This window comes from Lepidothrix coronata, unplaced genomic scaffold (genome assembly GCF_001604755.1).
Source record: "Lepidothrix coronata isolate B3197 unplaced genomic scaffold, Lepidothrix_coronata-1.0 Scaffold27, whole genome shotgun sequence".
Lineage (NCBI taxonomy): Eukaryota > Metazoa > Chordata > Aves > Passeriformes > Pipridae > Lepidothrix > Lepidothrix coronata.
This window is the reverse complement of record NW_016690207.1, coordinates 4,319,715-4,346,082: the sequence shown is the minus strand read 5'-3', so window position 1 is coordinate 4,346,082 and position 26,368 is coordinate 4,319,715. Positions and strand designations below refer to the sequence as shown.

Genomic DNA, 26,368 nt, shown 5'->3' with positions numbered 1-26,368 from the left:
CTGCAAGTCTCCTTGAAATACAAATCTTCCCCCTCCCCAGCTCCGAGCATGCACCGTGTTCACGGGCTGCCAACCTGACCCAAAGCATTAAAGCAAAGCTTTGGTACGAGGCAAAGAATAAAAAACCAAGGAATAGGTAAAAAAAAAAAATAAAATATAAATATATATATTTATATATAGCAGCTGGATTTTTAAAAGGCCCAGCTAAACTCGCAGCTGCACGGCAGCACGTGGAGCTGTGCAAGCTCAGCTAATGATAATTAAATCTCCTGCTGCAGGGGTGAACAGCAATTTCGCGCTAGGTCTGCTGCCCGGGATGAGAGCTCTCCCGGGAAAAGCCACGGCAGCAGGGAGAGGCCAGAGGGTCGGGCCGGGGAGACGCTCTGCTCACTCCCCAGGCAACACCCAGGAGCGCCGGAGCTGGCGATGCTCTGCCCAACTCCTTCCCGAAAACAGCATCTCTGAGCTAAATAATGCATGGCAATCCCAGGGATAAATTACAGGCGGAAGGGGGGGAAGGCAGTGCCAGCTGAAGGCAGGCAGGCAGCAGCCCCGGGGCAGCCTGGCTCATCTGCAAGACCCCGCTGCAGAGGGGGGTCCCCGCTGCGGCACCCCCGGGTCATCGGGGGAGGACGGCTCAGCGCTGGGCTGAGCTCCAGGGAAAGCACCTGACCTGACTGCAAAGTGGCTCCTTGCATCCAAAGGCAGGGCGTTCCTGGGAAGCAGCCTTGGGAAGAGGCTGCGGGACCAAAGAGCTGCTCTTTGAATGCCGGACGAGTCCCCGGTGTTGACCAAAATAGACTCTTTGCCCAGCTACCGCCCGGCTAAATTTGGGCCCCAGCCTCCTGGATACATGGAGGCAGCACAGGGCCATTAATTAGCCAGATCTCTTATGTCACATCAGAAATGCTTCACCATGGCAGGCAGGGACACAGCCCTGCCAGGAGCCTGCTCTCACAGCTCCCGAGGAAGAGGATGGTACGGAGGTGACGCTCCGTTCTGCCTGGCTGCTGGAAGAGACAGGAGACAAACCCCAAGTCCTGGCCACTTGTGAGCATTGAGGATTGTTTGCCAGACAGGCTATTGCTCTGACCTCTGGCTGGTTAGTAGGAGCAGCACAAGAGATTAAATGACAGCAAACTCACAATTTCTGCAGGTTTTGTCCTTTTCTTTCATTTCAGCAGCGACTCAGAAATAGACCTGTTTATACAGGGTCACAGACTACCCAACCCCCCAAAAATTGCCAGCATCGGCCTGAAGTGACCAAAACACACATGGATGGACAAAATTGGATTTCATTCCGAACGATGCTCGGGGTTTGTGCAGCCATGGACACCCCCCCAGACTCCCTCCAGGGTTCCACCCGGGATCCAGCAGCACACCAGGATCCATTATAACAGAGCATCACACTTAAGAGCATTTGCTGAATCATTCACTCCACCTCCTGTATTTAATTTCTCCATCATACACTAAATACCTTCCCTTCCTGTCCTAAAGAGCTGTGGGGTGCACCGGGGGGAGTGTAAATGGTTTTGGCTCTGACTTGATGCTCAGCTCTGCAAGGAAGTTGTTCATTTGGAATTCCCTGTTGAACACCAAGGTAAGACAGATCAGTGCCAACCCTAGAGGGATAAATAATAGTTTAGAGATGACCACAGGATCTCTTGTTGAACATTTCCACCCGTGGCTGGCAAAGGATGAATCACTGAGTGTTTCCCTACCCCTCTGAAAAGAGGAAAAATGGAGTTTTAAGAGAATAATGCTTCATAACACTAGGCATGCTGTTGGATAAGGAAAAGACAAGGCAGAAGCCAAGAGCTGATAAAAGCTACAGCTTGTAATTCCATTGCACCTTCTCTACTCAATAAATGGGTTTCAGTCAGAGCATCTCTTCCATCCAACCCAAAAAGGACCTGAAGGGTGAGTTGATTGCATTGATCGTGCATGCATTTTCCCGGCAGGGAAACTGGCCCGGTCCCTCGCTGCTCCTGTCCAAAGTACTCCACTTACTTATTACGGGAATATCGCCAGAGACTCCGGGGCCAGGGAGCGGGACGCTACGGGGAATTCATTGCTCTCTGCGTGCTGGGAACGTTAAGTGAGAAGGCAGAGCAGGGGGGTATGGCAGCGGCTCAGCTCAGCCTTTCCCCCATCACAGCCCCTGCCAGCCCATCACTCCTGCTACGGGTTTTGCCAGCCCTGTGGGATCGTTCCCAGGTCTCCTGCAGGGAGAGCAGCACGGATCTGCTGGGACAAACTGCCCTCACGCAGCTCCTGTCCCCCACAGCCAGCACTCAGCCCTGTCACTCCTCACACCTTAAACAGGCATCCTCCTCTTCCTCCCCAAGCAAGAAACTCCCTCTGCTTCCTACCTCAATTGCTACACCCAGCTGTGACACCACTCAGGCGTCCAGCCCTGAGCCAAACCATCTCTTCTGCTGCTCCCAGGCTGCCCACTACTATAGAGTCAGCTGGTGTGCCCACCTCCATCCCTAAAACCCTGCGTCTCTCCCTAAGGAAGAGTGCACATCACTGGGAAGCAGTGCTGGACTTGGTACAAAGCACAAAGTGTCTCAGGAAGATCAGCGCTGCCACAGGGATGCGCTGGCTGGAGGGCACTGCTGTCCTAAACCAGCACAGGGTGAGCATCAAACCCCAAAACAAGAGCAAAAGGCATTGCACAAGACACATCTGTGTCCAGCTGTCATGCCCTCTGTCGTCAGCCGTCTGGTTGTGTCCTGCCCTAAGGGACGGCACACGTGTCCGGGAGGTGGGAATGGGACACCCCAGGGCAGCACCAGCCTCCCTGCTCTGCTGCAGGAATGACAGGAAGGAGGCAGGGCAGGCTGGCAGCTCACAGCAGCACTGCCCAGCCCGGGGAGATGGGTCGAGGTACCTGGGTTTGCTAATTAACCCCGAGGCAATTCCCTGCCCACACAGCAGCGCTCCTTTAACAGAGCTGCCTCCACCTCTCCCGGCAAGAGGCTGAGCCGTGCCTTGCCGGAGTGTCTTCGAAGGAGAAGGCTATCAGCTCCAAACAGCCGAGACCTTTAGCTCAAATCCATTAATCCTCTTTATTAAACCCGGGTCACCTCTGAGTCCTGGCAAATTAACCAGCATCTCCCCACTGCAAGTACATCAAGAGGAAACGCGCTGTACAGCGCCTGTAATTTTCATGGACCAGGGCTCCGGGGTCAGAGGGCTCCCCGGGCTCCACTCTCTGCCTTTGTCAATTTAAAAGGGAACATCGGCTTGCGCTTGTATAAATTACGGGAGAGGCAGAGCGGGGCCCCGGGGCGGTCGCAGGGCACTCCGCCGGCTGCAGCCGGGCCACTGGCTCCTCTCCTGCCCGAGGATGGGAGCAGGGGATGGCAAGATCACAAGCACTGAGTCCCCTGGGGGGGGAAATGGGGCTGGGGACATCCTCCAAACAGCTGGGCAGCCGTGGTACCGCGCTTGGCATCCTCCAAGGCTACCTTGGCCACGGGCCTTCTTGCTGCCTCTAATAAATGGCACATCCCTGGTGCCAGCCCAGCTGGGGAGCGACAGAAAGGGAGACTGGAAGGGCTTCGCTCCAGCTCAGAAGTGGGTGGAAAATTATTCCCTTGTTGCCTGAAATTTCACCATTTGAAACATCTCCCCCTTTCTGCGCTCTCCTGTTGGAGCCACTCTACTCTGAATACTCACCAAGCCAGCACCAAAGCGAGAGCGGCTCTATTTCTGAAGAGCCAAGGACATTTAGCTGGGCTGGGGAAGACCTGGGGCCAAATCCCTTATAAAAACTAATTATACACCCAGCAGAAGAGCTGCAAAAACGAAAGCCAGCCCAGCCTGGCCTGAGGAAGAAGGATTCTGTGTGGGCTGGGGGATGAGGGCAGGGACCAGAGGTTACAGCACTCTCTGCAATGAGTCTCCTCCTGCTCCTAAAAACAGCATCCTCAAGACAAGTAAACTTTCCAGAGAGCCAAGCCAAGAGTGCTCACACATTCTGTGAGTGAAGATGACGAAAAAGACATTTTTCAAGGGGGGAAAAATATGCAGGAAAATTTCCAAGCAGGTCCATAAGAGCTATAAGCATCACACCTATTCCCCTGAGACAACTCCACACATGACACTTCCCAGCACTCTCTCCATTCACAGCTCTACCACAGGGCTATAAATCCACTGGCTTTGGCTGAAGTTGCTCTGGTTTTACACCAGCTTAAGCCAGCACAGAGTGAGCTGGGGAACTGTGATCCAAACACTGGGGTGCTCACCCTTAACTCAGTCCAAAGGCATCAGGGGTTTTCAACCCGGGTTTGAGTTGAAGGCAGGATTAACACCCAGCATCTTCAATCTCCCAGCCATCAGCTTGTATCCCAGCTTTAGTTTTCTACTGAAAACATCATTTCTTGCTCTATTTAATCACCGCAAGGTCATTTCAGTGACAGTTGCCAGCATCCAAGCCAAGGAACCTGAGGAGCAGAGCCCTGTCCTGCCGACCAGATAAAAGGAGGAGATGCTGGGTTTCATTTCCTTGTTTTCAATTGAGAGGTGCCCACCTCGGTGTGCAGATTAAGGTGTGGGTGGGCCGATGTCAGCCCCCCGTGGGCTGAGATGGGAAGCTGCCGCTTGCTCTGCTCATCAGGAGCCCCGAGGAGAGAAATTGCATAGTTCTCCCTGCGGCCCTCTGCCCACCTCGAACCAATTTCTGCTCCTTTTAATTCAATTCAGCTCCTCCTGACCTTGGCTGGCTGGAGTTGCAGAGTTTCTCTCAACAGATAGCACCAATTACAGAGGTGTGAAAATGGAAGGCTTTCAATTCGGAGAACAAACCCAAGAAACTGGGACTTTATTGAACTGAGAAATGGGGGGTGGGAAAGGGGGAGCAGGCAGGGGCACGGGCTCGGAACTATCACCTGTGCTCTCTCTAAAAACCAAACGCTGTGGCTGTTCCCTCCGTGGGGGAAGGTGAAGGCATTCCCAGGGGCTGGGATGGCAAATGCCACGAGAGGCGCAGGTTCAGGTGTGCAGAGGCAATGGCACCTGGGGATGAGGGACACAAAACCCCTCGGCTGCATCCCCGGCTCACGCCTCGCTCGTTAGCGGCTCCGAGCCGGCACGTTCACGTGCAGCCCTCGACGGGCTCATTCCAGCCCCTCGAAATCAGATCCGACAGATCTGACACGAGCTGAGTTTGCTTCCCCGCAGCAGATCCAGGCTGGATTGACTCTGCAGCATCTGCAGCCTGATCCGTCCATTTGGCACGGCAGCACCTCCGTCCACACCACGCTGCCTGTCCACCCACAAAGCCAGTGCCAGCCAAGGACTGCGGGTCAAGCCTCTGCAGACCCCAGTGGCAGCACAAGCCCAGTCAGATCCAGGTGGGAGGGCTCTGGAAGGACGGCAGAGCTGACTGCCTCAGCAGAGAGATCAGCACACGGACAGACTGTATAAAAACTGCACAGTACAGCCTGTGATGATCAGAGAGTCCCCAGACAAAAGCGGGAATGTTCAGTTCATGGGAAGGAGGCAGAGATAAGCACTTCCCTGGGCTGAGCTCACTGAAGCTCTTTGCCCAACATGCCCTGATGCTAAAAAAAAAATAATAAAACTAAAGTAAGAAGTCCTAGATGCCTAGGATAGAAAATGGGGTTACTCTCACGTGAAACAGCACCACCAAGTATGGCCCCCACCATCTCTGGATACCCCCAGGTACCTCCTGGGCTGCAAGGATGCAAAACAGCCTCCCCCAGACCTGAAAACTCCCCTCCACAGTCCTGTCTCCACCTGACTGGTCAGACCACCTCCATCAGCACAATGCCCATGTGCCAACCAAGCCCAGGACCTCCCTTTGATCCCAGACAGTTTAGACTTCTCCTCACCCTTGGAGGGTTCAAGGCCAGGGTGGACAGGGCTTGGAGCAACCTGGTCTAGTAGAAGGTGTCCCTGCCTATGTCAGGGAGGTGGGATGAGATGGGTTTTAAGGTCCCTTCCAACCCAAACCATTCTGTGATTCTATGATTCCCTACCCTGATGAGGAGAACCTCACACTGCAAAACTCTGCCTCTTCCAGACCAGCACACAAAGAGCAAGAGGGTCCTCTCACTCTGAATTTTGGGCAAGTGCCCGTCTGGCTGGCACATCTGAGCTGGCTCAACATCCCCTTTTCAGAGTCTCAGAGCTGGGGGGCCACCAAAACGAAGAGGTGGCTCTCTCGTCCCTCTGTCCCAAGAGCTGCCACGACTCGTCAGGACTCGGAGCAGCTCGGAGGTGTGTGGTTTCAAAGCCAGTGCAGCACCTCCTGCATCTCCAGCCAAGCTGTGACCGCGGCTCCACCGGCACTGCCCATAAATCCTCCAGCCCGGTAAACAGCCGAATTACGTCGCCCCGCCATTGCTTAGCTGCTTTTGACACTAATTGCTTTGCGGAGTGTGTGCAACTGGCAACACCTTATTAAAAGTGAAATATATTATACTGTCCACTTATTGCGGCTTTATAAAGATAAAGTATCCCGAGGATACGGAAGGGCTGGCAAAGGCATCGGATCTCGGCCTCGAGCGGCCGGCAGAGGCTGAGGCGCACAAAGACAACACAGGGCAGGCACTGATGGGGCAAATTCATGCTCTCCTTTAAATTCCAAAGAGTATTTCCATGTGGAGACCAAGAGCGTGCTTGAGAATTTCTCCTCTGTTCATCTCCTGCTTTCAGCCCAGAGATCATCGTCCTCAAACCTCAGGGGAAGACAGGCAAAGATGCAACGCCAAAGGGCAGGGGGGTCAATCACGTGCTGCCCTCCTGCCAACTTAAAGAGGAGCAGAGGGTGCCCCTCGACTCAAAAAGTCAGACTAATCATGAATTCACATTTTCCTACCCCTAGACATCGCTGCCTGAACTGTGGTACAGCCTCTCCTGCTGGTGATGCTAAACAGGGCATCCGTGGCTCTGACAGTCACACAAGAGCAATCCCAAGAGCCCTGCGATGCTCCACCTCCGTGCCAGCCCAGCACAGGGATTTTAGCACCCCATGTGTTGATCCTGCACTTTCTCCTGCGTTTCTCAGAGGAGGAAGCCAAACCCCACTGTTTCACAAGGAGAAACGTGCAGAAACCTCCACTTCAGATTTGGAGCTACAGCAAGGACACGTCTTTTAACACGTGTCTCTGCACATGCCTCAGGCAAGCCATTTTCCCTCTTTATTCCTTGGCTTCCCTGTCTACAAAATCAGGTACAACGAAATTTCTCTGTGAAGTGTTTTAAGATCTACTGGAAACAACCACTGTGCAAGAGTGAGACCTGATAGCACCAAGTCTCAGTAATAAACGTTTTGATCCAGCCCCCCCGGCCTCGTCTCACCAGGTAATTTTGGAAGAATTTTGGGTTTATTTTGAATTGATAGGCTATTTCTGGTTGGGAACACGACAGGCAGGAGGAAGGCGGGCACAGGGGATGCCATCAAAGGCACTTCTGCAGCCTGCAGTGCTCACAAAGAGGTGGCAAGCAGGGAGGGCACAGAAAACCCACCTATCTGGGGGGACAATCAGCTTTTGGGGACCTATTTTCAATAAAATGGAGATATTCCTCAGGCACATCACAGAATTTATGACATCTATATCCCTCCTGGACCATGGAGAGTACAGATGCTCTTATTTATCACATAGTGGTCATCTCCCATGTGGCAGAGACAACAGACCCACCTCCCACCAGCCCACATGGTGCAAAAACATTGCCTGCATCATGCTTGGATTCCTGAAGGAAACCGCATGTCCTAAGCAACAGATTTCAAATAACCAGAGTCTTTGGTTCAACAAGTTCAAATCCAAGCAGGATCAATACCTTCTCACTCCTGAGGTATCAGCAGGTAATTGGGTATCGTGCAGTGGTGAGTAACCTAGTTTGCTCAGAAACTGCAAACTTTAATCTTCATCCATTCCTGGTACATAGAATAGCGAGGGAGGAACAGATCAAAGGAGAACAGATCAAATTCAGCTGCATTTGGACCCAGATTGCAGAAAAAAGGACTCATTCTTAAGCAAAATGGCTCAGGCTTCTAAGGTTCAACATCTTGAGGGGACTCAAGTACAACAGAACACTGGGAATTTTCCATCTCTCCAGTGCAGCCACCTGCGGCCCCAGCACTGCCTTCCTTGGGTTCAGGCTGCTCCTGACACCCCGACTTGGCACCAGAATCCTCTCCAATTTCACACAGCAGCATCTGAGCACCCCGGCCTCTCCAAATGTCTGTGTCCTATTTCAGCTCATGGACTCCCACCCCAGCCCTCTCCCCACTGTCCCTTTCCCAACCCTGCCACGCCCACGGCACCAGCCCTGCTGTGACCTCTGGTGAGGGCGAGGAGACGCTCCAAGCTGGAAGGTCCCACCTGGCTGTAGGAAGTTGCCACGTCAGCCACGGAGAGGAGAGGCAGCAAGGTAGAGAGAGGGCAGAGAGAGCCAGAAAAGCACCGGGGGCAGCAGAACGACCTACGTGACAGATTTCCCTGCCCATCAAAGCTAACTTTGCTCAGAGGTTTTGACATCTGATTAATTACGTGGCGCTGGCTCCGCTCAAAAGCCCGAGTTTCCGGCAGCCCTCGCCTTTCATCCTCGCAGCGCTTGGCGGCCGATCCCGCTCCCCCGGTGCCAGCAGAGGAGGGGACGGCAGGAGGCTGGCTTTGCCAAAAGTCCTGGCCCGTCCCTGGGAGGAAGGAGATAAGGAGGGCAAGGGACAGCTCGGGAAAGAGCCCCTTTGTCTGCGGAGCCTTTTGTCACCGGGAGATAGAAGGAGGCTGCGTGGCGCTGACATTTCGGTGACCAAATTAAAATGCGCCGCCACGGAGACTAAATGTCATTAGCCTCATTAGAAGTGATCGCATTAAAATAAGCAGCAACAACAACAAAAATAAAATTGAAGTGGAAATTAGCCAAAGCCGTTAAATAAAATAAATAAACGGGGAGATCCAGCAGGGACCGCGCAGCTGATGCCAACAGACTGGACTGCTGAGTTGGGAAGGAGCATGGTGGGAGCAGCCAAGGTCTCCGTGGGCTCTGCTGCCACCCAGGAATGCGACAGGACAGGACCGCTGGTGGTGTGGCCCCAAATGCAGTTGCCTGGTCAGGACAAGTCTATGGGATCTAAGTCTACGGGGTCTTTGGGGCTCCATTTCCAGACAGTTCCAGGACGCACAGATGGACTTTAAGGACCTTCACATCCATTGTCCCCTGGGGCTGGTGCTGCAGGCAGTGCTTGGTCAGCACCTCTGCACCACGAGAGATGAGCCCTGTGTGTGCTGCTCCAACAGGAAGGTTTTTTAGCAGCATCCAGGTTTCCCTTGGATGCTTCCCATTCAATTATTGGCCAACACCAAGTGCGTTTGGTTTATGTGCTGTGACAGGACCGCCGTGCAAGGTGGAAGGCTTGGTGAAAGAAGTGCTGCTTTGACCTTGTAAAGAGAGGAATTTTTCCTCTAACCCCTCTTGCTATGCAAACGCCATTTCCTCTGGGGCGGGAGAAGTCATCAGAAGGCCCTTGCAAGATCCTGCTTATGACAGAGCAGATTTGAAAGCCCAGAGATCTCCTTCCCCCTCCTTCCCTTCTGTCAAAAATTATAATCATCATTTTCCAGCTTGCTGAACAATCAAAGTGTGGCCTATATTCGCTGGAGCTCCTTCCACATGCCGCATGCATAGCAACAAGTCCAGGAAACAAAAGCCAGAAGTAAACAGTTGGGTGAGAGGAGGCGAAGGGCTGGCAGGGGGACAGCAGAGAAACGCTGCTCAGAGAGCACGTGTGGGGCACAGGCAGCCTGGCTCAGCCCAGTCTCACCACTCTGGAGCTGCCCAGAGGGCCACAGCCCCATGTGAAGACCTCTTCTTCCACCCTCTGCAAGGAGCATGGGAAGAAACACGCCTGGGAAGTTTGGTTAGTGGACATGGCAGTGGTGCTGCTGCACCAGAAGGAAGCCCAAGCCCTCCTGCTGCAGGTTGAGCTTGTCCTCATGCAGCTGAGGAGCCATGAGGAGCAATCCAGGGCTGAGCCACGAAGGACAAAGCCATGTGAAGCACAGGTAACCCCAGCTGCCCCCTGGGAAGCCCATATCCTCTGGATAACCAGCTCTGGTCAACACAACAGACACCCTCCATGGCTTTGCTGCCCAGTGGTCTGAGAGGACAAGGTCCAGTCCCAGCATCCCACCCTGAAGCACGGAGCCCTCAGGGAATCTTGCTGGGCTGCCCCTTCCCTGCACTTTGCATCCCTCTCCAGTCTCCAGAGCTGTCAATCCAGCACTTTTCACTAGCGCTGAATTCACAGAAAAGTAAACCTAAAAATATCTCCTCTTTTCCCCCCTTCCTTTGCCTCATCTCACACGTGTTCCGGGCGCACATGATTCTGCCGCACAGGCAACAGGTTCAACTTCCCCAAAACACCTCCTCCCAAGGAGGTGGCTCTCAACACCAGAGGGTCCCTGCAGGTATCTGAGTGTCCCAAACCACTGCCCCTGCCACCCCACACCCTCTGAGCCCGAGCTGGGACTAGAGGGAGAGCCCACCAGCTCCCGCTCAGCCAGACCCCGGGATACCTGGGCTCACGCATCCGTCAAGGGCAATGCACCCCCTGCCATTCCTACCTCTCCAGACCTAACAAGCCACCTTGCTTGGTCACCCTCAGGGGGAGATAACACAGTCCCAGAGCTTTTAAAACCAGGCAGGAAAGTGTTTCTTTCCTCTAAGCATGAAACGAAGAGGAGTTCCCTGGAAAAACCCACCCACGGAGCAGCAAGTGTCAAAGCCACCTCTGTTATGTGCTGTTGCTGCGTTGGTAATTATAAGTACCGTGCCTTCATTAGGGAGAGATGACTGGGAGGCAAGGAGATTTGCAGCAAAGCTGTTATTATTTTTAAGTTTAAACAAAGAGGAGAAGTGTGACAGCTGAGATCATTCCCCACCCTACACACACCAGCAGCCGAGAGCATCTCAGGGGATGTTCAGGCCAGAAGGGAAGGAGGTTTTGCTTAACTGAGGAGCACAAAGGACAGGGCTGCAAAACTGAGGGTGACCACAGGGTCATGAAGGATGTTACAGATAAAAACCCAGAAGTTTTCCTCTATCCTCACCTGACTGCAGCAAAAGGATCCTCCTGGATACTCTGCTCCCCCCCAAAACGTGCCGAGGTTCATCGACAGCTCCCCAACAGCCTCACTCAGCGACTTTGGTTTCCAACCAAGCAAAGCACAAACTTCAAATTGCATATTCAAGTGTAAAATACGAACACAGCTGTTTATGCAGCTCGAAATTCGCCATAACCAAATATTCAAGCCTTTGGAGAAGATTTTCAAAGGCGCCAGTTAAGGCACACAGCTCCCATCGGTGCCTTTGAAACATTTCTTCCTTTTTCAGTTTTTCACAGGGATTCGCACCAGCAAAAGCTCCTCCACCCGGCCGTCTGCAACCTCGGGATGCACAAAGCAGAGGCTGTCAAAGAGAAGCTGCTGGAAAACGCAAAGCAAGGTTCAGCACTTTGGGGCATCCTGAAAGGCAGCTGCTGGAGCCACTGGCCCTGAAACCCACAGCCCCCAGAGCAAATTGTTCTGGAAACTCGTGGGGATTTGCACGGAGCGAGAGCTGTGTGTGCCTGGTCTCCCGTCACGCTCCCTCCCCACGTCATCTGGGAATGACAGCAAGTGCTGCTCCTCCCCAGCAGAATAAAACATCCTCCAAGAGACCTATGCCAGCTTTCTCCCTGTCCCAAGAGCCACAGGGCGGAGGAATCACCTTCTGTCAGGGAATCTACAACCCATGTGACAGGCAGAGGAGGAGCAGGCAGTGTTTTTGGGCTGATGCCCACCAGTGCAGGCTCCTCATCCTGCTGGGACCTCTTCCCCAGCACCTCTGACTCAGGGAGGACTGATGGCTGCAGTGCCTGATCCACACCTACCCCCGGCCTTCGGGAGAGCACAGAAAATCGCTTTAAGTCCCTCTTGCTCATATTGAAATGGCACTAAAGCAGAACTAATGTGCTCCAGGTACTTATTCTCGGGCTTAGTTGCAGGGATCAGCAGCCCTCCACCACCCCCGCTGGAGAGAGGTGATGGCCACATCACAGGCTGTGGGGAACGTGTGTTCCTGCAGCAGGGACCCTCTTAGGAAGGGATGGAAAGGTGTTTCTGATGCCTCCAATGCCTGTTTTGTAAATGCAGATGGGTTTTACAACCACCACCAAATGCAGGCTGCCCAAGCAAGGTTGGGGTTGCACAGACAGGATCTCTGGGAGGATGCAGAAAGCAGATCCTGGGTGCAAGGGGTGATGGCAGAGCACTGGGGGACTCTCCAAGCTCTGCAAGCTTTATCTTGATCCCAGTGCTTGGGAGTAGCAAAAAACGGGATTGTCCATCTCATCCCGAGCTGCCAGATTTCTGACCTCTGAAAGGAGCTGCTGCCATGACAAGTAATTTCCCCAAGCCAGCAAGGCAGCGATATAAATGTCTGAAGAAGCTGGTGAGCATTGATTTTTGCCACCTGTAGAGCTATGATGTCACACCATAACTGCAGATTAGCCAAATAAACTCCCCCCAGCCCCAAATTCACTCTCCAGTGCATCACAGCCCACCTTCATCTCAAAACAGCAGCACCCACAATGCCCAGCAGTTCAAAGCATTTGCCAACAGCTTGACAATTAAATTACCCAGTCACCTCCCTGTCCTGCTGTGCTGGGCTCATTAAAAATCCTCAGCATCCTTCCCATCAGAGAACCCACCTCAGAGAGCAACCCATGTCCAGGAACCCGCCTCCCCCAAGGCACCAGGTGACAACAGCATTAAGCCTTCGAAATTATTTTAGATAGAAACTTGTCTTACAGAGAAATAAAAAGCTGCAGAGTAAGACTCTCTCTATGACCAGAGGGGTCAGGGTTTCATTATTGCATTAACCTTTCGTGTCTTTAGATTCCACAAGAGTAAATTGGTAACGAAGATGACATGAGCCCCAATGGGAAAAATGCATCTTTCCTAACAAAAATAAGAGAAGGGGGGAAGGACAGAGGTGGGAGCAAAAGAAAGAGGAAAAACTGGCAAATAAGCTATTACAGCTAATAATAACTTTGCGGTGCTATTTTCTGCAGGAGCCTTCAAGTTGTGATGTTTCCCTTCACTCTAATTACACCTTCTAAAAGCAGGTTCCCTTCTCACTTTAACCACCCCGTGCGAAACTCCCGCAGGATTCGGATAAAAACGGAAAGGGAAGGAGTTTGCACTTCAAAACAGCCTCTGCATATCCCAGGGGAGCGTCACCTGCGTAAAACGCTTGGGATCACGCCTGCAAATAATAAACAGCCCCAAAAAACCACTTTGGGAAGGTGAAGGCTCCAAGGGGCAGCAGGGAACATCCGACTTCCCTCAGCCATCCATGACTTTGCCAACATGACTTGTGTTCCAGCCCACGGCAGTGAAACCATGACTGAAATCAATGCTGGGGCAGGCTGGGCAGGGAGGGAAAACATCCAACCTCTGCAAGCCATGGAAAAAGGATAGGAGACATTCAAACCCAGTGCTTTGAGGAAGAGGGTGACTAGTGTGGGGCAGGAAGGCAAAGCACCAAGCAGCCCAGTGCATTGGAATATTTCCCTTCCTCTAATGCAGGCAGAAGGTTTCTGCTGATGGATTAAAGGCTGAACCCAGACAAGCAAAGTGCTGGGCTGGTTTGGTTCAGGGGACATGCAAACCAAAGCAGATATTGCTTCTTAATAGAAGTAAGAAGGGAGAGCTACAACTGCATAAATGCGGATCAAGAAGCCTCTCCTAAGTTAGCGGGGGCTTAAATGCACAGGCATTTTCCTTCCCTGGCACACAGAGGCCAGAGCCAGCCCAGGCCGTGGGCCAAAGAGCCACATCCTGAGGAAACTGCAGCAGGGCACTGGCAAACAGCAAATGCGCCGTGTCAGGTCCCTGCCAGCCCCTGCAGCTTAAGGACATCTTGATGACAGCCCATCAAGTGTCACACGTCCTCCCACTTGGCCTGCACGGCTGCCTTCCATCCACTTCTTTGCAATTTCAGCCCAGAGAACCTCGTGAAAGAGCCAAGGCTCTACTCAGCTCAGTGCTGGTGAGGCACATCTGCCCCCACACCAATCTTGCTCTGTCCCCTATCTTGCTCAAGAGCTTATTTTCAATAAAAAGACCCCTTTGCATTCACAAAATTCAGGCAGCTCTCGCAGCCACACCATTATTCATCCTCGTGCTCACGTGCTAAACTGTAAGTGCACCATTTTGGTTTCAGGTGCTGCTGAGGAGCTCGAGGCTCTGCTGGCAGGGGTCCTCCCTGCCAGCCAACCAGCCAATGCTCTCCCCAGGGAACAGCACTGACCCCAGGGCTACCACACATCCCATCCCCCCTGCAATCCCAGAGACCATCAGTGGCACCCAGCCCCAGTCCAGAGCCCCCTGTAGCCGCTGATCACTCCAGCTGCAGCGTGACAGCAGGATGTGGATGGTCCCATGGCACGAGCCTCCATAAGCAAGTTTTAGCCCTCGTGTTCAGCACAGTTGTGGAAAGGGCTGCTTTCCAGCTGTGACAGAGCCAGCCTCTCCCCAGCCACACGCACCAACCCCGCACAGCAAAGCGCTGGAACTAAACCACGGGAAGCTGCTGAAATTCCAGCCGTGCCTCTCCCTGCCCTCCCGAGCCCAACAGAATTCTCGCCGGCAGTCAGGAAAAACACATGTTGGGTTAAGATCAGATCCGAGCCTGGCCACCCAGTCCCCATCTGCTTGCACAGGGACAGCAATCTTTTCAGCTGCTAAAAGTGCACATCATCATCATCATCATCAAAAATCCCCCGGTGACTTCCTCCCCCCGGCGTTCAGCTCCGTGTCCTCCCCGACCGCCCTCCCGAGGATGCAGCGCAGGGCTGCGCTCGCTGCCCCGCGAGCACCAGCACGGAGCCGGCACTGGGTCCAACCTCAGCATCTCCCCGGCACTGGGTCCAACCTCAGCATCTCCCCCTTCATCCCCCCCCGGCAAGCCGTGGGGACGAGGCCAACCCCCATTTCGGGAGCCACCTGCTCGGCTCGTGGAGGTTGCGGCACCAACACGGTCCCCCCGGGTGCCCAGATCGGGGCGGGGGGGTCCATTTTCACTTTGCAAAAGCGGGCGAGGGGTCGGCACCCGAGTCTGCCCGGCAAGAAGCAGCGAAGCACAGGGAACAGCATGACAGCACTCAAACGAGGGAGGGCACAGCAGGTGCCCAACTCTGAAGGGAGAAAAAACTGCGTGACCCCACCATTTAGAGCCGAGGGGACGGACCCTGCCCAGCTGTGCGATCCCAGCTGCAGGTACCGGCACTGCTCGGGTACCAGCGGCTCGGTGCCCACCTGGGGGTCCAGCACGGCTCTCTAAAACCCCCTCACTGTGAGCCCTGGGCAATTCCCTGCTGCAGAGCAACTCGCTGCCTGGCTGCGTGTGCGCGCCCGTGCGCAATGTGCACCAAGTCCGGGTCCCCCGCGCACACCCCGCTCGGCTTTGCCACCCTGCGAGCCCACAGCCCCCCATCCGCCGGAGAAAAAGCTCTTCGCACTACCTGGGATGAAGAGCAGGGCAGTGGTGGCCGTGAAGACGATCCAGCAGGCAGGATGGTACATCTTGGAGCTGCGGTAGGCGAGCGGCTGATTTGCTTGCTGCTTGCTGCTGCCGCCGCTGCTTTCGTCTGCGCTGAATTCTGAGCAGGTTTAAATCCAATGTTTGCAGAGGGAGGGAGACTGAGTTAGTGAGCTGGAGAGAGAGAGAGAGAGACGGGAGCAGGCAGTCAGTGTCTCTGCTTTCCCCTTGCACACGCACACACACACACACGCACACAACTAGCAGAAGGAGCACCAGGCTCCGTGCGTGCACAGGGAGCGCAGACCTCCTACCAGGCACCCATTGGTTCAGGATGCTGACTGACACACGCACACTTGCTCTTCTGCGGGTTTCACTCCGCAGCCAGGGAGTTAAATGCAGGCATCGACCCCCCGAGCATCCCTCCCAGCACCAGCTGGTGCCCGGGATGGAGGGAGCAGCCCTGCACGGGGACAGGCACAGTCCCACCGACTCCTCCTGCACCAGCCGTCTGCAAAGCGGAATTTTTTGTCCCCCACGCTGGAGCCGAGTGGTGGGGCAGCCCCAGGCTCACCCTGCTCTCTCCTCCCCTCCCTGGGAAGGCACCAGCAGCTCTGCCTGCTGCTGCGAGGCAAACCAGGGAGCAATCCAAGCTTTTTAGCATGAGTGGGTGTTTTCCGCACAAAATCTCTGAAGCCGAGAAGCAATCTTGCCTGTGCATCCCAACCAGAGACATGTTTTCCCTTCAGCAGCTCACAGAGCCCCCAAAAGATGTCGAGCTCAGGGTACCTGCTCCTACCTGAGCAGACCCCCTACCTGACATCGTCCTGTTCCCACCCAGGCTAAAGAGTTTTCCTCAGGTTCTCCTTCCAGTCGGCCACAGTTTTCCCCACGATCCCTCCTGTCCCCCAGACCTCCCCTTGGCACGTTACCACGCCCCTGCTGAGCCCTGAGCATCCCCAGTGCAGGGCATCAACAGCTGCCCCTGCCATGTCCCCCCCTCCCATGGCCACCCCACATCAAAGCATTTACCAGCAAGGGCTTGAATTTGCTGCATTGCCAAAAAAAAAAAAACCAACAAAAACAGGTTGCAAAGGTAAGCTTCCCAAAGAAACAGCACTTATTTTTGACATTTTGTAAACAAAAAGATGCTTCTTATTTTGCATTCATTTACTTATTTTGCACTCGCTGTGTTAAACTCTTTAAGCATTTTTTAATGCTTAAAGTAGTATGTTCAGTTTTGTTCAAAACAATCTCTTTCCCCACCAACTCAGGGCTCAAGGTCTTTTTTTTTAAGTTCCAGGCCAGCCCAAGAGCACTTTCAGCCCAATACTTTGGACTTCCAGCTAACCCACATCAGCTTTTCGGCACCAGCGGCCACAAACTCCTCCACATCCCACATCCCAGGGTTTCATCTGCTCCTCATCTTAGTGTCTGTGCCATTCTACCTGGGCATGCTCTCACCATCCCTGGATGCCCAGGACACACCACTTTCCTGGATTCTTTTCCCTCAAGACCCCTTTTTGCATTAAACCATCATCACAGGGAGCGTCTGGATAAGGGACACTCTGCATTGGGTGTGCACAAATCCCAAAGGATGATGCATCCACACATTAATTCCCCCAACCTGCTACAGACCTGGGACCAGAGCAGCCACCAAACACCTGGCATCCAAATCCAGCCACAAAACCCTGATCATTCCCCCTCCCTCCTGTCTTTCTTTCCCCCATTTCTCTCAGCTACTTGTTTCAGCTCAACACAGACTAATCACAGAGACGGCCACCACATCCCTCTCCATGCACATCCCTCTTATCCTGCATTATCTCCACTCAAAGCAGCACCAGAAGGAGCAGGAATAGTGGGTTTGGTGCACAAAGCCACATCCATCATGCTCTGGAAGGAGTTCCCTCACCCAGCAAGGGATGGAAGCCAAGCACACACCACCAGGACAAACGTTCTCCAGCTTTTAGCCACTAATGGCTCTTCATTTTCTGCTCTGTATGACTGATCTACAAGTTTTAACTCAACCATATTCCCACATTATCTGCTGTCCCATCACCTGCATCTTTAGGAATATGCTGAAGGAAACATGACTACGGACTATGCTCCTTTAAAAGTTATGTTGTTTGCAGTAACCTTGGCCTCAGAAAGAGCTAAATCATCTGATTTTTGCACAAGCGCTGAGCAAAAAACCAACAAGCCCAGTGTCTCCCTCAGCTTGGGATGAGGATGGGATATTTCTGTCCTGAATCTCCCTTTAATTGACACCCCAACAGCCGCCATCAAGTGAATTTATCCTTTGCTTCATAAGTATTTTGGGAAAACAGCTGCAAGAAGGCATTTGGGATTTCCCAGGGCTGCGAGGCATGTGGCTGCATCCTTCAAGGCCAGCCCAGGGCAGGGACATCTGTGCCCTGAGGGGACTGAGCAGCTCTGGGGCTCAGCTGAACCCTCTGGCTGCAGCTCGTTCTCCCAAACCCACACAGCGAGCTCTGAATCCACCCAAGGCATAAAGAAATAAAGTTATCCCGGAGAAACTAAAGGAAACGAACAAAGAAATCATTTCTAATTAACAGAAATGTTTGATGGACTCAGAACAAACATGTTGCTCTGCTTTCAAAACCTGAGTTGAAAAGCTATATTTGGGTAAATTTCAAAACAACACATTCTTACTTTTTTTCCCCTCCCACCACAGTTTTTCCCATATGCTTTTTTTTTTTCTTTTTTCACCTGGCAATGATTATTACCCAAATCCAGCACACACTTAGCTGCTCTCCTTACATCTATTTTGGCCAATTAGGCTGGCACCCAAATTGCCAAGTGCAGGTCTGAGGGTGACCTCGGACCAGACCTTTGGTGCATTGATGCCTTTACCTTCCCATCTGCAGAATGGGAACAAACGTGCTTTGATCAGGCAAACAAATCCCTCACTGCTCACCAGCTTTGCAGGACTGACCGGCCACTGGCCTGTTTCGTTTGTTTGATTTCCAAGACACATAATAAAAAGGTGTATAAATATGTATTTAGCTGGTGGAGCTTTTCTGGGATATTTGGGGTTGTTTGCTTTTCGGTATCAAGCAGAGAATCTAAAATGCATGTTTAGATTTGACAGGCAGCACCCGATCTGAGAGGAGACATTATGGTCCGCTGGGCACATTTAGACATGATTTTTGTGTGTATTTTGAGAGGTTTTTTTCCCCAGCTGTCTCAATGCATATTCACATCTGGGACCAGACTAGTCTCTGGGGGAAATAACACATTTCCAGCGAAGCAGAGGTTTCCTCACCCTCTCCTTGTGCAGCCAGGGAGAGGGGGGCAGAGCACCCCAGAAGCGGGAGCACAGGGCGAGGAGCAGCCCTGCTCCCATCACAGATGCTCCATCCTGATGTCCAGCCACTCCCCCCCAGGTCCCAGGCACCAAAGCAGCCTCCCCTGGGGTGATCCCAGCTGGTGGACGTGATCCCTCCACAGAGTCCTGCATGACCACACACACAGAGCTCTGTCTCCCTGCTCCTCCAGGCCCCGAGGCCACTGCCCTTGTCCTGGCCACCTGCCCACCCTCCTTCCCAAACCCAGCATCCCACAGCCTGTGCACCCACCTCCACGGAGCCCCCTAACCCAGACCAGTCCAAGGGAACTGGATGGCACCTCTCCACAGGGCTGGGGCTTTGCAAGGAGCCCCAGTGCTGCCCTGATGGGTGTCTGCTCCCCTCGGACTGTGGTGAGCAGGAAGGGAAGCAGCAGGGCTGGGGTGGGCAGGAAGGGGTGCAGGTGGGCTGGAGTGGGTTAGGGTGGCAGGAGGGTTGAGATGGGCAGGAAGGGAAGCAGGAGGGCTGGGGTGGGCAGGAGGGAAGCAGGAGGGTTGTGGTGGGCAAGAAGGGGTGCAGGCAGGCTGTGATGAGCAGGAAGGAGGTGCAGGCGGGCTGGGATGGGCAGGATGGGGTGCAGGAGGGTTGGGATGGCCAGGAAGGGAAGCAGGAAGGTTGGGTTGGGCAGGAAGGGGTGCAAGAGGGCTGTGATGGGCAGGAAGGGGGTGCAGGCGGGCTGGGATGGGGAGGATGGGGTGCAGGAGGGTTGGGATGGCCAGGAAAGGAAGCAGGAAGGTTGGGCTGGGCAGGAAGGGGTGCAAGAGGGTTGTGGTGGGCAGGAAGGGGTGCAAGAGGGCTGTGATGGGCAGGAAAGGGTGCAGGAGGGTTGGGATGGGCAGGAAGGGGTGCAGGCAGGCTGGGATGGGGAGGATGGGTGGCAGGAGGGCTGTGATGGGCAGGAAGGGGTGCAGGAGGGTTGTGATGGGCAGGATGGGTGGCAGGAGGGTTGTGGTGGTGGGCAGGATGGGGTGCAGGAGGGTTGGAGTGGGCAGGATGGGTGGCAGACGGCTCCAGGGGAACAGAAAGTACCCCAAACCAGCCGTGCCCGTGGTTTCACCCCCTGCCCTCTCCGCAGTGCCTGCCCCAGCAGCCCCCACAACCTCCTCCCGCCCCCCTCCCTCCTTCCTGTCCCCTCCCTCGGGGGGTGTGTGTGTGTGTGTGCTGTGCTGAATGAAAGGCTACCCTTTTCTCCTTGACATCTTGTTAGAATGTGAATACAACAGCTATTGATTTGCATTTCGTGCAAGTAGAGGAAAAAAAAAAAAAACGTTTTTTTTTTTTTTTTTTCCCTTTCCCTTTTTTTTTTTTTTTTTTAAGACTCTCTGAACTCAAAGCTCCTTCAGGAATAAACAGGCTGGATGGGGCTTGGAGCAACCTGGTGCAGTGGAAGGTGTCCCTGCCCATGGCAGGGAGTTAGAATGAGCTATTTAAGGTCCCTTCCAACCCAAACCATTCAGTGATTCTACGAATGAAGCACCAGCCTCCCCAACCTCTGCACGGAGAGCACAGGGACCACCTGACCATCCTCCCCCAAAGTGCTGCTTCATCCCTACAGTGAATTACTCCAGGCTGGGCCAGCAGCACCCACACAGCTCCATGGGGAAGGCAAACTGAGAACGATTAAGCTGGACAAGGCAACTAAATTAGCAGGAAAAGCCAAGGGAGAAGCAGGCAGCACTGCTCACCTCTTGAGGTTTGCATTGCCATCACTCAGGCTCCTTCCACACAGGTCCCCAACCATTGTGACACAGACACCAACCGTCCTGCTGCCCCCTTCCTTGGGGAGAACATCCTCAAAACCAGGGCAAGCAAACCCAGCAAACAGGGATGCTCCAGGGGAGAGAAACCCAGGGAGGGAAATTGGGGTGCTGGCAGGAGTGGGTGAGGGTGAACAGCTCTCCATCACCCACCACGGCGGGGTGCTGGGGGGATTAATTAGCGCTTGTAAAGCACTTTGAAGATAAAACCGGGCTGCGGGAGAGCTCGGAACTGGGAACGAGCTGGAGGTGGGGACAGGGGACCCCAGCACGGTGTGGTTTCTTATCTGGTGCACAAGCTGCAGCCCTGGCTGGGCGGACGCCGCGCGGGCTCACATGAAAGGCAGAACGGGAAAATTTCCGCAGCGTGGAAAAAAAAGAAAAATCAAGCTCATGCTGCTTAGGAAAAATGAGTGAGAGGGAGATGAAAAGACGGTATCTAAGTCTCTAAAAGCTGGAGAGACCTGCTATTGATTCTGGCTTGGGAAGAAGGGGCCTGAACAAGAGCTGGTGTGTTGTTAAGTGCACTTATCTCTTCTTGTTAGATGGCAGAACGGGGCCAGATGGACAGGGTACTAATTCCCGTCAAGAATCATTACAGTCGTGTGCTGGATGAGGCACCTCCAAAGGCTCCCTGTGAGCAGTGGCAAACATGGCAGCACCATGAGGTTGGGACCCCCCCGAGGTCCCTGGGCAACCTATTCCAGTGCTTGAGCACCACTTCCCTAAAACAGCTTCGTTACATTTAAAGAGAATTTCTTGTACCTTAATTTGTGTCCGTAGCCTCGTGCCCTCTCTGGGCACTCCCGAGAAGAGCCCAGCCCCCTGTACACCCCCAGGTACTCCCAGACACCCCCCCAAAAACCAAAACGCCCATCCCCCAGAGCACCCCATCTCCTGGAGAAATCCTCGTGGGAAGGAGGCTGGTGGGAAAAGCCTGCGAGAGAGTTTGCTCCCCTCCTCAGCCATCAGGAGGATGGGCCCGTGCCAGGGAGTGATGAAACACAAGATACCCTCACACAGATCTTTGATCACAGTAATTATCCCTTGTTGTCGTGTACAAAACATTATCTCCACGCAGACATCAAATTCCTTCTGTACCACCCCCGATCTCCACACACCCCACTGCTCCTGGCTCCCCATCCCATCAGCTCTGAACACACTCTCACCAGCACCAGGGCAGGATTCCCTTCTCCCAGTCAATGGGTTGGAAACGAAGAGGTGTTTTTGTCTGCCTCCCTTTGATCAAAATGACTGAACATCGGGGGAAAAGGAAAGAAAACAAGGTAGAAATGATGCATCCCTGATCCATAAGCAGGAGATGGTTCAAGGATAAACTCAGGCATTGCTCACTGGCTGTGTGCTGCTGGGGGTTGGATTTTCTGTTCTTTTTATTTTTTTAAGAGCGAGAGAGAAAGAAAACATTTTTTTAAGCTTTGCTCCTTTTCATTTTTCTCCGAGTTCAGTGGCTTTCCTCGTCAAGCCTCTGTAGCTCAGGTAAGAACAGAGGGCTCCAGATTAAAGAGCAACACAGCAGCAAGCAGAAGCCGTCAAGATAACAGAGAGGACAAAGTCAGGAAAGACAAAGGAGGGAAGTCTGCTTTCTGCAAGATTCCCACTTGCAGCTTTTATGTAGATTACTCCAGAAACGGAGACCAAGCTGCACATTTCAGACTCTGATCCCAACTCTCTCCGCCTGGACACGGGAATCCAGGACAACGAACTGCATCAGGAGCCACGGTCTCAGCAGCAGGGCCCTCACAGACATTTAATACACCCTGGATTTTTATAGATCCCTGGGTGGGTGGACAGACAGACAGCATGCTAGACTGACAGCTCTAAATACCTCTCTGCACGAGCGTGGGCAGCCACCAAGCGTGGTGCCTCCTGCCAGAGCAGCTCACGTGCCGGCAAAAATCCCAGGCGTGCAGCTCGTCCCCACCCTCACTCCTCTCCCAAGGCACCCAGCGAGACATGGGTTGGGAGAAGGAGTTGGTTTCATCACCCCTGATGCCAACAAGGGCCCAGCAGCTGCTTCCTGAGCATCACCCACCATGGGATGCAGTACTCCCTCTCCTCCCTCGGCTGTGAGATGTCCAACCCTAACGCTTCTCCTTGGAACCAAAACCAACCTGCAAGTTGGGAGAAGATTTGCCTGGAGCCCCACTGCAAAGCCAGGCACCCCACAGACTGAGGGCTCAGCAGGGTCCACGTCTCCTTTGAATGTGACTCCAGCACTGACATACTCCGAGAGTCCAGGGAGGTTCTCCGAGGAAACCTTCCCTGCCGACTTGTTTATAGATCTATTCTTAGCTCCACTTGGACTCATTGCAGAAGCAGCAAGGAGCCTTTCATCCCCTGACCCTGAAGCACCTTAAAGAATATGAGCTGAACCTCGAGGAGAGAAAATATTGTCCTCTCTGTTAGACCTCTGACAGAGGGGTCAACCCACAGATGAGGCCAGGAAGATGGGCAGCAGGCCAGCAAGAGGAGCAGGGAATAGCAAATAGGCAGGAGAGACTTTAGATGTGCACAAGGCAAGAGGCTGCCCATGGACAGCTTGGGAAAGATGAGCACACGAGGTGCATCAGAAATTGGATGAATTGGGAGGGCTCAAAGGGCAGCAGCAGCAAGTACAGCTGGAGACCCCCAACAAGGGGATGAGAGACGTCCTTCCCCTCAACCAGGAGCAGCTTCTGGGAGCGTTCTGGTGCTCTGTCTGCTCCAGGTAGCACCCACAAACCCATTGCCCTCTGCATAAGGCACTAGGAGGTGGAAAATACGTGACCAAGATCCCATTTTCAACCAGGAGCAGGAGAAGGGAGGCTGGGTGGTGACAAACTCTGTACAAATAGCTCCATCCTTGGGATGTTCCCAGGGAAAGGACATCCCGGAGGTTGTGAAGAAGAAGCCACCAAACCACCATGTCCTCACTTTGCTCCTGGATGAAAACAACTGTATTTCCTTTGGGCCCTGTCCCAGAGTTGTGATGAGAACATCTCCTATTAAAGATGGGAGATGCTCATCACCCCTAATCTGGGGAGGGAGAGCAGGTGCCGGGAGAGGGGGCACTGCACCCTCGTGCAGCACAGAAAGGATTTTCCATATGCTGCCTGATCAGTTATATCAGTTTCTTAAAATGCTATTGCACAGATATTTCAGAGGCATCATGTAGTACCATCTGTTATGTTATATATTGCACCGAGCCCGGCCAATTTTCAGATCCTGTAATTTTATCTCCTCCATTTCATATGCGGCGCAGGCATTTTGCAAGAGGAGCCGGCGGGGAGCGGGAATCTGCACGGGAGGGATGGAGCGCGAGTAAATCGAGAGGCAAGGCCCGAAAATGGCAGCTCCCGCCCATCCCAGACACTGGAAAGGAGTTTTGGGGCTGCACCCCAACATTTTTGGTCAACCACCTCAGAGCAAGGCCTGCCTTGCCCGGGGCAGAGCGCAGCTCTCTCCGTCTCTCCCGCTGCATCCCTGACTCCAACAGCAACGCTGGGGGTGGAGAGACGCCTCCGGCATCTCACAGATGTCCTTTTCCCTGCCTCCCCCAGCTTTTCCAGGCGGCACTATGGTCCCCCCATTCCCCATGGCAGCGAGGAGCTGCACCCCGGCACGTCCTGCCACGCAAACCCAACACCCGCCTGGCAAGGGATGCTGCAGCAGGACAGCTCCGTGCCAGGGTTATCCCCTCCCTTATTCCTCTTTCCAGGGAGCAGCAGGAGCAAGAGGAGCAGCCAGCATGCAGGTGCAGCCAGCATGGGGCATGTGGACTCCCCATCCCTGGAAGAGTTCAAAGCCAGCTTGGAACAACCTGGTCTAGTGGAAGGTGTCCCTGCCCATGGCAGGGGGTGGAACAAAGTGGGCTTTAAGGTCCCTTCCAATCCAAATAATTCTGTGATACCACTCTGCATCTTGGCCCCATTTAAGAGTCCATCAGGAAAACCCATCTCTGCTTTGTGGGGTGAGCAGTGACAGGCCCTGACAAGCATCATTAAGGCAAAACTCCCAAGTTATCCTCATGGATAACTCCATGCTGTAAGAGCAGAGAAAAGACCAGAGACCTAAAATAACTCCTGAGGTTACTGCAGAAAAGTTAACTGAAGCAGATGGGCAGAGCAGAGATTGGAAAGCTCTGTCCTCTAAGATAAAAAGTCACAAACATTTGATTTTTAAAGTGAGTGCTTCCAACTCATCAGTCAGACACTGACACCGCTTTTATCAACTCCTTCCCAAGTGACAGCAAAGTTCGGTGCTGCTCTGCTCAATTTATTCTGATTTCATTAGGAAAAGAGACATTTTAAAAAAAGCAGAAACCTCCCGATTTCCTGTGTTTTGCTGGCTCCCTCCTCTGGCACTTGGAAATATTTTTATTTTGTAATGGGTTTGGCCATGAAGTAATCGGAAACGTGTCCGGCGCTCTCCTTGGACCTGCTCTTCAAGACAAGCAAGTCTTGCTCTGACTCATCCTGTGCTGCCAGAGAACCTGTTTTTAAAAGCTTTTTGTACCCTTGCTGCAGTAATTAAAAGGAAAAGGAGAAGCCACCAGAAATATTACCCTTGCTACTGTCTAGTGTTAAAAAAAGTAGTCAAACACCCTTGGAGAAAAGCGATGCCAAGCACAATTAGCAGCACTTGAGCACATCAATGTCACAACAACCACAGAGGGAGATGCAAGAACCTCAGAGCCAACTCTTCAGGTGTTTCCTGCCCAGAAAGAGTTCCCCCTGACCACCATTAATACGACATCACTTCAGATCTGGAAGCCCCAGGGCTTATTTTTCCACAAAGACACATTTTGTGGCTTTATTTGTTTTTTAAGTGAAGATATGACCATCTCCCATGGAGACCTGGCACCGTCTTGACAAAAGTTTTGGTGCCAAGCCTAAAAGTCTGCTTTCAGTTGCATTTCATTTTTCTCTTAGTTCATTAATAAGCATTTAATACCTTGGGTTTGTGTGCGTTTAATATTCTCCCCAGCCCTTCAGTTTTTCATTTGAAAGGAATAATTCAAGTACTTTTTAAATATTATTTCGTTGTTGTTCACAAAACACTTCTGACAGAAAACAGCATTTCCATTCTGGTTTAAAACTTGTAAACAGCCTTTCCCCTTTATAAAGGAATAAAGTGTGTTTATTCACCCACCAAATGCCAGCAAGCAGAGAGCTATGGGGAGCCTGTTAAGTCCGGGAACTTGGTGTTCAAAAATAATAAATAGTAATGCTGGTTTCTCCATCTTTCCTCCCAAGTTTTGAGGACTCTTGGCACCACTGCCCAGCTCGAGCATATAAGAACAGGTTCTGTATTAAAGCATGAGCTTAGTTTAAGGAGATTTATCCTTTTCCCCTTGGTCTGCAGCACCTGAATAACCTAATTGAGGGTTCTCTGCTATGGGTCATGTAATCTAAGCGGATAACTAACAGCAGAAGCAAGATTTGTTCCCAAAAGGAACTGAGGGTCTCATAGCAAGCACTTGACCTTCTGGTCATGGTCCTCTCCCTGCCCCAAAGGAAAATCTGAGCCCTCCAGAGTGGAGATGGATAGGGAAAAGGAAGGAGTTCAAAGCAGGAGGAGGGAAGTGTGATCAGAGCAGGGAAGAGGGTTGCCACTCCAAGGCTCTGCAAAATCACTAAACACCCTCAAATGCTGCTCCCTCCTTCCTCACACAGAACA

General features: G+C 53.0%; 1 protein-coding gene across 7 annotated transcripts in view; it reads right to left on the bottom strand.

Moving 5' to 3' along the window:
• OPCML (opioid binding protein/cell adhesion molecule like) overlaps positions 1 to 26,368 on the bottom strand; it is a 331,383-nt gene that overhangs the window by 278,391 nt on the left and 26,624 nt on the right. For 2 of the 7 annotated variants that reach the window (XM_017809778.1, XM_017809777.1), the window contains one exon: positions 15,548 to 15,738. In XM_017809778.1, the coding sequence (XP_017665267.1) occupies positions 15,548 to 15,608 (61 nt within the window). In that variant the 5' untranslated portion in view covers positions 15,609 to 15,738. The other 5 variants (XM_017809788.1, XM_017809776.1, XM_017809780.1 and 2 more) reach the window with 4 other exon arrangements.